We start from the raw sequence: 15,039 nt of genomic DNA on the forward strand, positions 1-15,039 counted from the left end.
GGGGGGGGGGGGCAGGGGGGTCAAGTAAACTGCACTTATCCTATGAAACCTATTCACATCCTCTTCCAAAGGTTCATAGATGAGCATAGTGAGCCTGGAGACTGAGCAATGTGGTGTACAACATAGAGAGGACTGTGCAAGCTGATTTAGATTGTCTGGATCCCTCCTTAATGGCGCCAAGGGACATAGGAAGCTTCAATGCTCCTTGGCACCTTTTGGTCGCTGTAATGCCATTAGAACAGCGTTCGCCCAGCTTTACAGTGGGTGAAAGGTTTACACATGAGCCCCTCTGTGTCTGCGCATGGTTTATGTGATAAAAAAGAGCTGCTAAATTTACCCTGACTTCAGGAGTGCGGATTATCTTTGATATAGATTGCCTGGCCAAGAAAAAACACACACTCTAATATTTCTTTGGACCGCCTTTACGCTCATTATGGCACTCATTTACTATGGCATCGTTTCCATAAGCTTATGCAACGTCACAACATTTATTTCCATCCAGAGTTGCATTCACTTTTCACCAAGATCTTGTAGTGATGATGGGAGAGTCGGACCACTGAGTAAAGTCTTCTCCAGCACATCCCAAAGATTCTCAATGGGGTTAAGGTCTGGACTCTGTGTTTGCCAATCCATGTCTCCCTGAACCACTCTTTCAGAATCTGAGCCCAGTGAATCCTGGCATTATCATCTTGGAATATGCCCAATGTGCCATCAGGAGAAAAAAAACACACATTGATGGCAAAACCTGGTCATTGAGTATATTCAAATAGGCAGCTGACCTCATTTTAACGGACATAACATTGCTGAACCTAGACCTGACCAACTAAAGCAACCCCATATCTTAACACTTATCCAATGGAAGGCTCTTACATATTTGCCTCTCTAAATCCAGGTGGTTTGTTTTTTTGGCCAGGCAGTGTATGTAACTAAGAGCTTGGCCTTCTTTATTTTTGAGCTATGCCCATCGCCCTGTTCATTCACCGATCTTGCCAGTAAATGTTTTTGATGCTTGTAGCTTTATATAAATAGAGGACAAGATTATCACTATACCAAGGTGTGCTGGTGAAGAGACTTATTCTCCTGCCTATCCAACGGTCCAGTGAGAGAGCCAATATTAACCACCGAGGCACAATAATAAAGAGGAGTATCCAAGGCTGGAAGGGGTTGACTCAATAGTCAATGAGGTTCATCCATTTGTAACAGCCAGCTGCAGACGAATACACATCTTGAATCCTTTCTGGCTAGCAAGTATAATAGCAAGCATCTTCTTGAGTCTGACCCCCAGGTGGAACTTCTACATGTTTAACATGACTGAACGGTATATGCGGGAACCTGTAACAAATAGAAAATAGATGTTATCCCTTAATACTACAAGTCTTTAAATTTAGTCAGAGGATAATTGTATTATGGTTGTACCATTTTTTTAAGCTTAATAGTTTCCATATTTTACCTTGTAGAATCTGATTCACCATCTGACCTGCAAATGGCAAAAGGAAGATGGCGATTTCCAAACGTTACTACAGTCCCCAACCAGCTCCTGCTGGTTTCTCTGGTGGAGCATTTATGTCATGTTCATGAACAGAACCCCCACCACTCTAAACAACTTTTTAGATGTAAGTATGATTTTAATGTCTAATTATATTTAATTGGAATATTTCATGGCATTTGTGTTACAGTTTTGGTGAGGAGTATTGTGCATACGTATGTCTGCATGATGATTTTAAAGGTGAAAAGAAAAAGCTACCCCTGTACTAGACCATTTAAGACAAGATGGTTATGAGGGCCCTACCCATGAGATAGCCGTGATCTTCCCCTCTGCACATTGAGCAAAAGAAGTCCTTCACTCGGCACTGCCACCATTCAGAGAATTTTCGTTTTTTTATTATTAATGCAAGCCGTTCTCTGGTTGGATGAGGTGGAGAAGATGGGCGGCTGATGTCACAGTCTCCACGTTATCCAGTCAAAGGACCTCCTAAATGGTGGAGGTACCCAGCCAGTGACTCCCTGTGCTCAGTGTACAGAGGGGAAGCTGCTGGAGCCACAGGCAGAAGATCACAGCTATCACTGTATGTAGAGCAGACTAGTGCAGTGATTCTCAGCATCCCTCTGGGTATCCGATATGGGTACTTACACTGAATCAAGCTAGACCATTGGAATTTTACAAATAATTACTGCCTGGAGTTGAGCTTTAAGCTATTTCCAATGCCTTAAAATATGGCAGTACATAACTATAAAAGGGAAAAAAGGCGTGGGATTTCAGTAGGGCTTTAAACCTGTCATATGAATGTGAAAGATCTTTCTATTTATAGTGAGTAAATAATGTTCGCTACCATCTGGTTATATGTTCAGGGAACACCTATAGCAATATGTGCTGGAGTTTTTAAAAAAAAAAGCGCCACATTTTAGTGCTGTTCAAAGTCCATTCTTACTGTGTAATCTCCGGGTTTGACGTATTGCCGCCTTTACACCTACTGTCCAATGAATATCAATTGCTGTAACGTTCAAGTGGAAACATTTTTTGTTAATGTTTATGGTTACACTGTATTGAAATTAATTCTAAGTCTCTGTTGAGACCCTTATTTCTGTGCTTAATATGCTGCTTCCTAAATATGCAGAAATCGTGAAGCTAAATAACCGAAATAAGTATGCTATGTAAATATTCATTTATATTTACAGTATTCTGTGGCCTCGTTCACGCGGGCATTCCGATCAGGTCTGTCCGTCAGTTTTTCCGGGCAGACCTCATCAGGACCCCGATGTTAGTCTATGAGCAGCCGGATGTAAACGGATGGGCGTCCTTTTACATTCATTTACAGAACAGATCTCCGTTTCGCCACATCTGATTGTGCCAGATAGAGGCGATCTGATGTAAACAGACATGTGTCTGTTTACATCCGATTCTCTATAGACCAACACGGGTCTGGTCATTTCAGGGTTTTTTTCCCCTCCATCGCAAGATGGAGCAAAAAGCTGGACGGACACAGATGTCAAAATGGTGACATCCATTCTGATCTGGAGGGGATCTGTGCAGGGATCCCCTCCTCATCGGAACTGAAGGCATCCGTGTGACGGGCCTTAGTGGTGTACATAATAGTGTTATAAATAAGTTTGCTTTCACTTTGATGTTGTACACACGGGTATGCTATATTCATATTCTACATTTGGGGTTAAAGGTACACTCCGGTCAAAATTAGAAAATGAGACCTAAGAGCTCACCCTGCCTGCTCAGCACTTGCGGGGATCACTTGCAACCAAGCGTTGCTATAATGCACCATTCCACTCCGCTTCCCTTTTAGCCAATAAATCCGGTGAGCCAGGTACTCTAGGGTTAAGGTACAAGTTCACTTGCGCACTAGTATTCCATAGACTTAAATGGGCCATAGCTGTACTGCAAGTGCCAGACAGGCACTATATTTTGTACTGGCTGTCTGCATGCAGAGACTGCAGCAGTCAGAAGAGATAAGTATGGATGGGGAGGGGCAGGGGAGTTGGACTAGAGAGGAGGGCTGGGGGAAAGTTTCCATAGAATATGTACTTTAAGTATTTCTAAACATATCCATTGTAGATTCCTTTCTGGCGGTCACATCCAAAATCAATAGACTTTATTTTTTATTTTTTTTAATATTCATTATCTGGGGTTGTGTTAAGTAATGTAAAAAAAAATGTAATCCGCTATGAAGATATAGCATTTCTTTACCCTCGAAAGCTTTAACTCCAGAAAATAGATATATAATATGTTGGGACAGGCTGCAAAAGCTAAACATTTGAGGTGCAAAACATGTATCCCTAAAATAAAAATAAAAAAACAATGGGCCGAAGGGGCATGGGTTGTTGGTTGGAGAAAAGGTTCTGAGGCTCGGGATTGAAGGGATTCGTTAGAATGTCGGGAGACTTGACTGGACAAAATTGGGGATGCCTGTCCTGCACAGTAACAAGGAAGGTAATGAGATGGTACATAACAGGTATTGTTTGGTGACAATCCTTCTGTTTCCTAGTGCTTTGCCAAACCTTTACAAGAATGGGCCTTCTGACTCCATTTGCCTTCAGTGATGAATTCACCTCCGTGAGACTACAGCACAGCACAGCCATCACAGAACTACTAAAGGCTGCTAAACGGCACATGCAGAAAGAGGTATATTTCATATTATGTGATTTATAGTTTATCAATACATTGTGAATTATTAGTATTTATATCGCACCATTTTATGCAGCACTTTACATCCTGCACATTCATAACGGTCCCTGCCCTCGAGGAGCTTACAGTCTAAGGTCCCACACAAGCATACATGGCTGATTTATGGCTCTCCTGTGAGCCAGTTAACCGTCCAGCATGTCTCTGGAGTACCCGGGGGAAACCCACACAAGCACAGGCAGAACATGCAAACTCCTTGCAGAGTGTGTCCTGATCGGGGAACGTCCTGGGGACCCCCAGTTTTGCAAGGCAGAAGTGCTACTGACCACTTCTTTAACCATTAGGCTACATGCACACAGTGGCACGGTGGTAAGAAATGTACTGATTTATATACACATTTTTTTTTCTGGTCAAAAAGTTTAGATGTAAATGATCAGTAAATCTTGTGTTTAGATGCATGAACATGTATACTTAAAAATTCTCATTTCATTCCTCCTGCTCTGTTTTCAATGTAATTTTCTTGTTTAGACTCCATTGACACACATACGTGCAAAAAATGCATGTACGTCCATTTTTTTTAAAGCTGTGTACATGTGGCCTTAGACTGACTAGCTAACACAATTGCTTGTCTCATGAATAAAAGGCAATTGTATCATGAATAAAGGGCAATTCCAAGCTGTTGAAGATATACAGGAATGGTGTGGCTGCAGAACTTTTTTTTTTTGTAAAGGTACACACTCTGGAACCATTATCTTTGCTTTTCTGCTTAGTGACCTACTGATACTTTACAAGCATGCAACCAGTAAAGTCAGAATTCACAATTTGCATACTCTTGCTCTGCCACATCCCATTTTCTTTTCTGCTGTTCGGACTATCAGTAAATACTTACACAATGGTGACAACCACCAAAGTACCTCCTCCTCCCACCAATTGACTTGCATAGAAGACGTCCACTTGAAGACTAGTTTTTTAACTTGAAGCTTGAAAAAGATTGAATAGCTTTTGAAGAAATACATGATGATTTATCAGTAAACAGATAATCAAAGGCGAGCCCGCAAAGCTGTGTCAATTTTAGGGTTGCTTGGGGCCTTTTTATTTCAGATAATGGCAAAAAAACTGCAAAAAGCTGGGGAAGAAGAAGATCAAGCATGGTATGTGCTTGAACAGCTTCTTTGAAGTGCAGAGTTGACATTAGGGGTCTAATAGACCCCTAATGTCAATTTAAAGAGAATATGTCACCTCCAATGTGTTATGTGATAGCAATGGAGTTAAGTGCTGTTTCTGTTATGTGTGTGTTCGCGAGGGTAGCTGACTTAAAACTTATTTTTTAAGGATATTTTTACATTTGTTAGTTAACTTTTCTTTTTTTTCTTTTTTTTTTTTCTTAACTCCATCGGGGGTGACAGGTTCATTAAGGGTCTGTTAGACCTTCAAAGAAGCTGTTAAAGCACAGATTGCGCTTGATCAGCTTCTTTCCCCGCGTTGCCAGGAAATGTCAGCTGAGAAGCCGGAAGTGATGCAATCCTTATCACTTCCGGCTTAATTCAGCGTTGAGGAGATCAGTGAATGGATGTTTGCTGGACTCTCTCTCTCTCTCTCTGCTTCTCACGGACACCCAAGAAGCTGGTCCCCGAAATCTGTTTACAGGGGCCCACTGCCAGCGCCATAAGGCATATATTACTGGCAGCGAGCGGGTAACTCCACTTAAAAAAGAAAATCGTAAAAAACAATGTATATAGCATATATAATTGTTACACAAGCCATGTTCTAATTTAATGTTATTAAATGTTACCTTTCCATTTAAAACTGTAGCCGGTGTAATGTTTTAAATATGTCAACAAAATTCACTGCAATATGTCAACCTGGAGGCATTCAATTCTGCACTAAGATACAAGTATAATTTTGGCATCCCTTGCAATAGAAATTTCAGTTGGTTAATATCCTTGCAATGTACATAGTTCACCCTGAGGGGATTTTTTTTTTTTTTCTCAACAACAATTGAGTTACTTTTTAACATTAACCATTGAAGGAAGAAGTAGGTGTAGACACTGGTGCTTTCTTCATCCTGGCTTTACTGCCTGGTGAGTTAGCAGCTTTTCAGACTTGCCTGACTGACTGACCTTCATTATGCTTGTTGCAGCTCAATGATGTATAAGTAGTGAAGTCAGCTCCTATATTTATATCACTGATAAGTCACAGAAAAAAACATAATTTACATCTAATGTTAGATCTGCTGCCTAGTTTCTTTGATACACAAAAGTAGATGTTTCATGTAGGGCTGCAAACAACTAATCGATAATGAGAATAGTTGACAACTATTCTCATTATCGATTAGTTGGTTGGGTCCCCTAGGTGCAATAGCCAGCCTGCTATTGGCTATTGCAATTTAAAATGGCCAATAGCAGGCTGGCTATTGCACCAGCCCACTACCTGTTATATTTACCTTCAGCTGCCGTCTGCAGAACCTTGCCCCTGGCAGCTGTGATTCCCTGCCAGAAGCTATTCAAACACCATGTGCTTACAATGCAATTATTGAAAAAAAACATTTCTCTCCCGTTCATTGAAGGACACAGGCAACAGATCGTAGATCCTGAATGGTAGGGAACGGAGTCCGAAGAGGAGGGGGAACTGCCCACGCCATCACCTCATCCTGATCCGGGTGATTCCTCACATCCTGCTTCGGCCAGTGAGGATGAGGCTGCGTCTACGCTCCTGGGCCAGGAACGTGAGACGGTTTTCAGCGCTGGTCCGCTCTGTCAGGGAGACCCTTAAAATTGAGGACGTTGCCAGCACTTCCGCGCTGCCACACGTGCAGTTTGGGACGCATAAGAGTAGGCGTTCCGCCAAGGTGTTTCCTTACAAGTGGAAACGGCCTTCCAAGGCCTTTGCGGTTCTCGGTTCGCTATCCCTTCGAGGAGGACTTTGTGTCTAAGTGGTCTTCCCCACCGGTGGTGGACCCGCCGGTCTCTCATTTGAACAAAGCCACGGTTATTCCGGTGGAGGATTCTCCGTCCTTTACGGATCCTTCCGATAGGAAGGCTGAGGCGCTTTTGCGGTCTCTGTACTCTGTTTCGGGCATTCTCATGCGTACAGTCTTGGCTTCGGCTTTGGTCTCTCAGACTCTAACTGAGTGGGCTAAAATGTTACATCAGGGTCTTGCGGAGGGGAACGTCTCCCCCGCTTTTGTGGAATTGGCGGACCAGTTGGTGCAAGGCCTTCGTTATGTCTGTAATTCGGCCTTGGATGCGGCGCCCTTGGTGTCCAGGGTGTCGGTGTCAGCGGTGACGCTTCGACGTTTGCTCTGGCTTAAGTGCTGGTCGGCGGATCAGGCTTCCAAGAAGGCTCTTCAGGAGTTGCCCTTTACTGGGGACCGGCTGTTTGGTTCCACCTTGGATGAGATCATTAAGGATCTGACGGGGGGGTAAGAGTACCTTCCTTCCCCAGGCGTGGCAAGCAGGAACAGTGCCTGAAGCCTGGGCCTTCTTTCTCCGCTCACAAGCGGCTTTTTCGGCCCCCTCCGACGAGGGCGGTAAGTTTAACAAATCCACCTCTTCCCAATCCTCCAAGCGTCCGTGGCAGCCCAAGTCTGCCGAGCCCGCCGGCAAGCCCCAGTCCGCATGAAGGTCGGGTCCCGGGGTGGGGGGCTGCCTTCGGCTCTTTTCGGATTTTTGGCTGGCCCACGTCTCCGACTCTTGGGTCCGGGAGCTGGTTTCTTCGGGCTACAAGATCAAGTTTCTGTCCCGTCCGGGCAACCGTTTCTTCCCATCCAACACGCAACTATCCCCTTCGCGGTTGGCGGATCTCCGTCGCGCGGTGGCGGACCTTTGGTCCCAGGGGGTGATTGTGCCTGTTCCCTCCGCGGAAAGATTCAAAGGGTTTTATTCAAACCTGTTTACTGTGCCCAAGAAAGAGGGGGTGCGGCCCATCCTGGACCTCAAACGCTTGAACACCTTCGTGCGGGTCCGTCGGTTCCGGATGGAGTCCATCCGGTCCGTGGTGGCATGGCTCCGTCAGGGGGATCTGCTGGCCTCCATCGATATCCGGGATGCATACCTTCATGTACCCATTTGCGAGTCTCATCAGCGATATCTTCGTTTCGCGGTGGGGGAGGACCACTTTCAGTTTGTGGCGCTGCCCTTCGGGCTGGCGTCGGCCCCACGTGTGTTCACCAAGGTGCTAGCCCCGATTCTGGCGCTGTTGCGTTGTCGGGGGGTTTCGATCGTGGGGTACCTGGACGATCTGCTCCTGCGGGCAGACTCGCATTCTTCCATGATGACAGCTCTGGGGGTCACGGTGCGGTCCTTGGAGGAGTTCGGGTGGCTTCTGAACCTGCAAAAATCTTGCCTGGTGCCTTCACCACGCCTGGAGTATCTGGGTTTGGTTCTGGACACTGTCACGGCCCGGGTCTTTCTTCCTCGGGACAAGCTCCTGAAGCTCCGTTCCAAGGTCCGGCTACTGAGGACTCGCCAGTGGTCGCCCATTCGGGTTTGCATGCAGGTCCTGGGTCTCATGGTGGCCTCCTTCGAGGCAGTGCCCTTGCGCAACACCATACCACCCTGCAGAGGAACATCCTGGTACAGTGGGACAAGTCCCCCCTGTCCTTGGACAGGGAGATTCGGATCTCTCGGGAGGCGAGGGCCTCCCTGCGGTGGTGGCTTCAATCTCCGGTCATGGTGCGGGGAAGTCTTTTCTTCCAGTGCATTGGCCGGTGGTCACCACGGACGCCAGCCTTTGGGGCTGGGGCGGGGTCTTGGGCTCCTTGACCGTGCAGGGTCATTGGTCGCCGGAGGATGGGAAAAAAGCCCTTTTCGGTTTCGGCCTGACAAATTCTGCTGTGGGAGGTGTGTTGCAGTGCCATTCATTTCAATGGCACGCCAAACGCGCCTCCCACCCGCAGTGTAATCGCCAGCACTGGAACGCACGGTACCGCAATGCTGTGCGTTCCAGTGCAGTGCGATTGCAAAATATTGTGTATGCAATTTTATTCTGACGTAAACTTTGTAACACTGCATTTGTGTATTTTATTTTAAATTAGGATGGTATTTATTTATTTTTTGATCCAATTAATCGAAAAAAATAATTGGCCAACTAATCAATAAGGAAAATCATTAGTTGCAGTCCTAGTCTCATGTCGTTTTTAACAAGCGTGTTATTGTTTGTAGGAAGTATCCAATGGTGACCTAAATCTACACTTGAACAGGTAAGGAACTTATAGTAAGTACCAGATTTGGAGCTGCACAGATGACCTTGATTAACATATCGACAAATTGCTTTGTTTAGGGCGAAGGATATGCTTGCTGAGGCACAGACTTCCCGCTACTTGAATGAATTTGAGGAACTTACTCAGCTTGGGAAAGGTGGATATGGAAAGGTCTACAAGGTACAGCTAATGTATCTCATTTTGTTTTCTTTTTTTCTTTTTTAAAGAATGGACACCCTGTAAAGTGAATAAGTGACTCGGTCACTTGTAGAAGCACAAACAATGTGCTTGTTCCCTCCCAGTCCATTCCTACTCTGCCCAGTCATATGGAGAATGGATGGGTGATGGGTTGGACGTCTCGTATATTCTTCCTCTTTCATTCTTTCATTTCTTGGGCGATGTTCCCAGTTCAGGTTCACTTTTGTGGCCATCACCAGAAGGCCTGTTGGAATATCTCTTATTTCACTGCAGGAGGTATCCTAGACTTATTGTTAGGGTACTCTACATCTGGAGTCTGTAGAGTCTGTAGATTGCTGGAGTCTCTACATCTAGACACTCCAGCAAGAAAATTCTGCTGTATAAATGGCCAAGATATTAGACCTTAGTAGGTTGGCCTAACCACAGTCTCCATGACTATTATGAGCTTTAATGGGGAGCGATAGATCTTGTATTGCAGTACATATTGTTAGTTGAAGTCTAAAACTCCTTTATTAAATCATTTTAGATTTTGGCTTTACATTTATTTTATTTTACTTTTTTCAAACAAATGGCTTGCGTCTTATGTGGACAACGCCTCATACCAGTAACTCTGAGATCCTAATAATTTGCACACTGTATCTGCTAGAATGATATAGCGTAACGACTGTATACTTCACTAACTTATTGTTTTGCAGGTCCGGAACAAGTTGGATGGTCAGTTGTATGCAATAAAAAAAATTTTGATTAAGAAGGTGTCACGTAGAGATTGCAAAAAGGTACGTTTCTTCTTAAGAGACAGTGCAGTGGTATGTATGTATGTATGTATGTATGTATGTATAATGTATTGCAATAATAATAATTAAAAAAATATAAATCTATATAATTTGTAAAATAAGAGAGTATCGTAAACAAATCAGTATTGGGTACAGCACCAAAGGCCCAGTGATATCGGGAGGTTGATTCAGTATTACAATATAAAACAACAAATTGCCATAAAAAAACAATGTACCGCTTTGGCATGCTAAAATCCTGCATAATCAGACCGCCAGGGAGGTTAAAGCTTAAGTCCAGTCAGGTAACTTTTAGAGCGGGTAAGGTTGTGAACCTCTATTAGGTTTTTATTTGCATATACTAATCTGTCCCGCCCATATACCACTCTATACCATGAAAAATCCAGTTGCACGGCCTATAGTGACACTGTAAACAATTTGAAATGTGAGGAATGTCCAGCACTCCAATGCAGTAAAATACTATATAGATCATGTGTCCCAACATTTTGGGAGATGCAGGAGCCCTTTCTAAAAGTGATTCAGTTCTATGCCTACATATTGGTCAGTTCTGTAGGGGGTTGTTGTGCTCACCTAAGTTTAGGTCATGCAAATGAGACCTATTCTGACCCTTACCCAGTGTCATCTACTGGTGTCTGCTTATTTCCAGTATTACTTCTTACTTGCAGACAGATATACATTAATGGCTGAAAATATCTTACCTAATGTTGGGGAATAGATGGGTTAGATAAGTAGAGAGTAACATTGAGAGCCCGGGATAACATTGTCCTTAATTAATTTTCCAGTGTGATACGTCTTGCTGCAATTAGCTGATGGATACCCTTTTATCTGTTCCAGGTTCTTCGTGAGGTTAAGGTGTTGGCTGGTCTGCAGCACCCCAATATTGTTGGGTACAATACAGCCTGGATGGAGCATGTTCAGCCACCGCAGTCAAAATGTGAGTGATATTGCATGCCTTAGTAATACCTTACAATAAGCAGGTTATTTAAAGAAATCCTGTTACTAGTCTGAAAAACAAATAAAAGTTCAACTGAAGCTACATTTTTTTTTTTTTTTTTTTTTTTTTTTTTTTTTTTTTTTTTATTAAGTTTTGGATATGGTTTTTTTGAATCAATGTTTGTGTTCCCATTAGGGAGATTCACCCCTGTATTTGTCTTAGTGACCGATATCACTAAAAACAAATGTGATATGCATTTGTTTTCATGGCATCATTATTTTCAGTGCCTGAAATATTTCGGTATTGCCCCCGTGTCACCTTGTTGTGTATAAATACATAGTATTTGAGGTTAAATTAAGACACAGGTCCATCAAGTCCATCCTTTGTGTGTCTGCGTGTGATTGTGCATGTGTATACGAGTCCCTGTGTGATCCTGTACCCCTGTATGTTACGGCCTCTGAGGAAGGTATCTAAATGCTTTTTGAATGATTCAATACTCTCAACTGATACCACTTCTTGTGGCAGCGAGTTCCAGACTTTAACTGTTCTGACTGAAAAAAAGCCCCTACGCCCCTAGTGGTAAATCTTTTCTCCACCAGTTTTAGGTGGCGGCCTTTAGTGCTTGTTATGGAGTTTACTGTAAAAAGTTTATTGCTAATGTTGCCATCACCGCCAAACATTTTGTACATCAAAATCTTGTCCCCTCTTAAACTCCTCACTCGCTATGAGACAAGTTTAACTTTAGTAACCTTGCCTTGTAGCTTAGGTCCTCTAGCCCTCTAGCCTTAATTAGTTTAGTTGCCCAAAAATGTATTTAACCCCTTCATGACTGAGGCCCTTTTTTCATTTTTTGCACCCATGTTATATTCCACATTTTAGGCCTGAAAATGACGTAAAACCCCCCCAACATTATATATTTTCTGAATGCCAAGACCCTATAGAATAAAATGGTGGTAGTTGAAAATTTTTATGTTGCGCAATATTAGCGCAACTCCTTATTAAACCCCAAAATTTAGTGACAAATTTAATTAAATGCCCCAAAACACAACAAATTACCCATTTTTTTAATGAAATATAAAAGATGAGGTTACAACGAGTAAAACGATACCCAACATGCCCAGTTTACAGATTGCGTGCGACCGTGAAACGGCGAAAAACTGCAGTACCCCAAAAAGTCAATAAAAGACGCTTTAAAAGCCCCCACAGGTCATCAATTTAGAGATACCCCAAAATACTGGCCCTAGAATTATTGCTCTCACTCCGGCGTGCGCGGCGATACCCAACATGTGTAGCGCGTTCGTCGTTTTCATGCGTAGGCGCACCCGACGCGTGTTTACGTGGCGACGCGCGTGCTCGCGGGGGTGGGGGACTTTAAATTTTTTTTTTTATTATTTTTAGATTTTTTTTATTTCATTTTTATTTTAAAAACTGGTTTTTTTTTTTTTTACTTTACTTTGACTGCTATCACATGGGGGGGCTTGCAAGCCCCCCCATGTAATAGCAGATGGTGGTGACAGGTCCTCTTTAAGGTGATGCTGGGGGTCCAAAAGACCCTCAGTGTCACCTTTACACTGGAAATAAGCTATTGAAGTGCAGATCGCACTTCAATAGCTTATAGCTGGGCTGCAGGAGCCCAGAACTGACAGCCCAGGGACCGGAAGTGATGCAATCTGCATCGCTCCCGGTCCCATAGAACGGGGAGGGGATCGATGAACGGAAGTTCGTCGACCTCCTCCCCAGCTCCCCGCGGACACAAAGATCGCCGGTCCCGGGCCCGTAGGAGGGGCAACGGAGCCCGGGAAGCACGGCGGGGGTGTCCGGCGGGGGGGGCGGCCCCTTCTTCGGGACGCAGAAGCGATCTGGCGACAGGTAAGTCGCCAGGATCGCTTCTGTTGTAAAGCCGACAGTCGGCTCTACAAGTTTAAACAGACTCCCGGCGGCAAAAGTCGCCGGGAGTCTGTTTAAACAGCCCCGATGCTGGCGACGTACACTGTACGTCGTCAGTCACGAAGGGGTTAAAAAAAAAAAACAAATGTGAAGGAAAATCACAAATTTTGGGTTGTCATAAAAACCTGCATAGATGGAAAATCTTCCAATGGCGACACTAGTTCTGGTAATCCTGCTGAGCTCTTTATTTCCTGTTGTAGCATTTTCCCTCCCCTGACATGATGTGCATGGTCACATGCCCTAGTCACATGTGCCAGAGTTCCAGGAAGTAAATGGAGAGCTAGAATTCAGTTAGTTAACATGGTCACTGTCAGAAGACTGGGGAAGAAAAGAGAAATAAGGTCTGCAAAGAATACAGAGCCGGCGATTATCTAGAAGTATGTTTTTGTAGATCGTCATTACTAAACATTTCTAAAGGTGTATTTGTTGTTATTTTAAAGATATGGGTAAAGGTCCTCGTTAACTCTAGTAAACACGGTTTGCAGGTAAAATGGCCACTTTCTGAACGCCAGTAATTCCTCTGTAGTTTCAGTAGTTACCCTAAGGAGAACTATGGGGAAAAACACTGACCCCATAGTTCTCCTTTAACTTTTTTCTACTGAGGCTAGCAGTGGAGAAGTACAGCTTGGTCACCATTGCACACATCTTGTCCTAGTTTGAGTCACTGACCCAGACACGCAATGCAGCACAACTTGTCCTGGTGACTTGACTTTTTCTACTGAGGATAAGAATACAGATAAGTAGTGGGTAAGTACAGATTGGTCACCATTGCAGCCCTCCTCCTTAAGATGCAAATTCCCTGGCTGCATAGGCAGAGCCAGCTGTCAATCCCGCAGCTGGGTGGATCCAGATTGTCGGGATCCGTCATGGCTGCGATGTCTGAGTATAGCTGAGTATAGCGAGCTGTAGCTTGCGGTATACTGAGCTTTGGGTCGCGGGGGGGCGCTAGTTTGTGGTCTCCCGTGACCCTTAGGAGAACTATGGGGAAAAGCCCTGACCCCATAGTTCTCCTTTTAAGGTATTTTGATATTATAAGTCTTCTAAAAAAGGGATTTGAAGTTCGGTATTTGGCCACTTTTTCACAGTTTGTCATAGGTACTGCTCTCTGCCAAGACTCTGCTCTCTCATGGTTCTCCTCCTACTTATCTATGCGCTCCTTCAGTGTCACCTACAATTCTAACTCTTCCCCCTCCTCTCCCTCTTTCTGTAGGGGTCCCCCAAGGCTCTGTCCTTGGACCCCTTCTCTTCTCCATCTACACCTCCTCCCTTGGTCAACTAATAACCTCACATGGCTTCCAGTACCATCTCTATGCCGATGACACTCAAATTTATCTTTCCACTCCACAACTCTCCCCCTCAGTGTCTTTGCGTGTCACTAATCTACTAAATGACATATCAGTCTGGATGTCACAACATTTCTTAATACTCAACCTTTCAAAAACTGAGCTCATGATATTTCCTCCTGCCCGTGCACCTTCCCCCAACATTTCAGTTGATAATTAATAACACAACTATCCAAACCTCCCCTCTTGCCAAGGTCCTAGGTGTCATCCTTGACTCGGACCTTACCTTTCTTCCCCACATCCAATCCCTATCCAAATCCTGCCGCCTTCACCTTCGTAACATCTCAAAAATACGCCCCTTCCTCACCAAAGAAACCGCAAAACTACTCATCCACTCCCTTGTTATCTCTCGTCTTGACTATTGTAACTCCCTCCCTCCGCATTGGCCTTCCACTACACAGGCTATCCCCCCTTCAGTCTATCATGAATGCAACTGCCAGACTCATTCGCCTTACCAACCGCTCAGTGTCTGCATCCCCCCTCTGCCAATCCCT

General features: G+C 44.3%; 1 protein-coding gene across 1 annotated transcript in view; it reads left to right on the forward strand.

The window, feature by feature from the left end:
- EIF2AK1 (eukaryotic translation initiation factor 2 alpha kinase 1) overlaps nucleotides 1–15,039 on the forward strand; it is a 37,237-nt gene that overhangs the window by 6,912 nt on the left and 15,286 nt on the right. The window contains exons 2-7 of the mRNA XM_018567153.1: nucleotides 1,458–1,613; nucleotides 3,996–4,132; nucleotides 9,295–9,332; nucleotides 9,413–9,512; nucleotides 10,226–10,306; nucleotides 11,156–11,255. Of these exons, the coding sequence (XP_018422655.1) occupies nucleotides 1,458–1,613; nucleotides 3,996–4,132; nucleotides 9,295–9,332; nucleotides 9,413–9,512; nucleotides 10,226–10,306; nucleotides 11,156–11,255 (612 nt within the window). The remainder of the gene's footprint in view (nucleotides 1–1,457; nucleotides 1,614–3,995; nucleotides 4,133–9,294; nucleotides 9,333–9,412; nucleotides 9,513–10,225; nucleotides 10,307–11,155; nucleotides 11,256–15,039) is intronic.

Source organism: Nanorana parkeri, unplaced genomic scaffold (genome assembly GCF_000935625.1).
Source record: "Nanorana parkeri isolate BGI_ZX_2015 unplaced genomic scaffold, ASM93562v1 scaffold3, whole genome shotgun sequence".
Lineage (NCBI taxonomy): Eukaryota > Metazoa > Chordata > Amphibia > Anura > Dicroglossidae > Nanorana > Nanorana parkeri.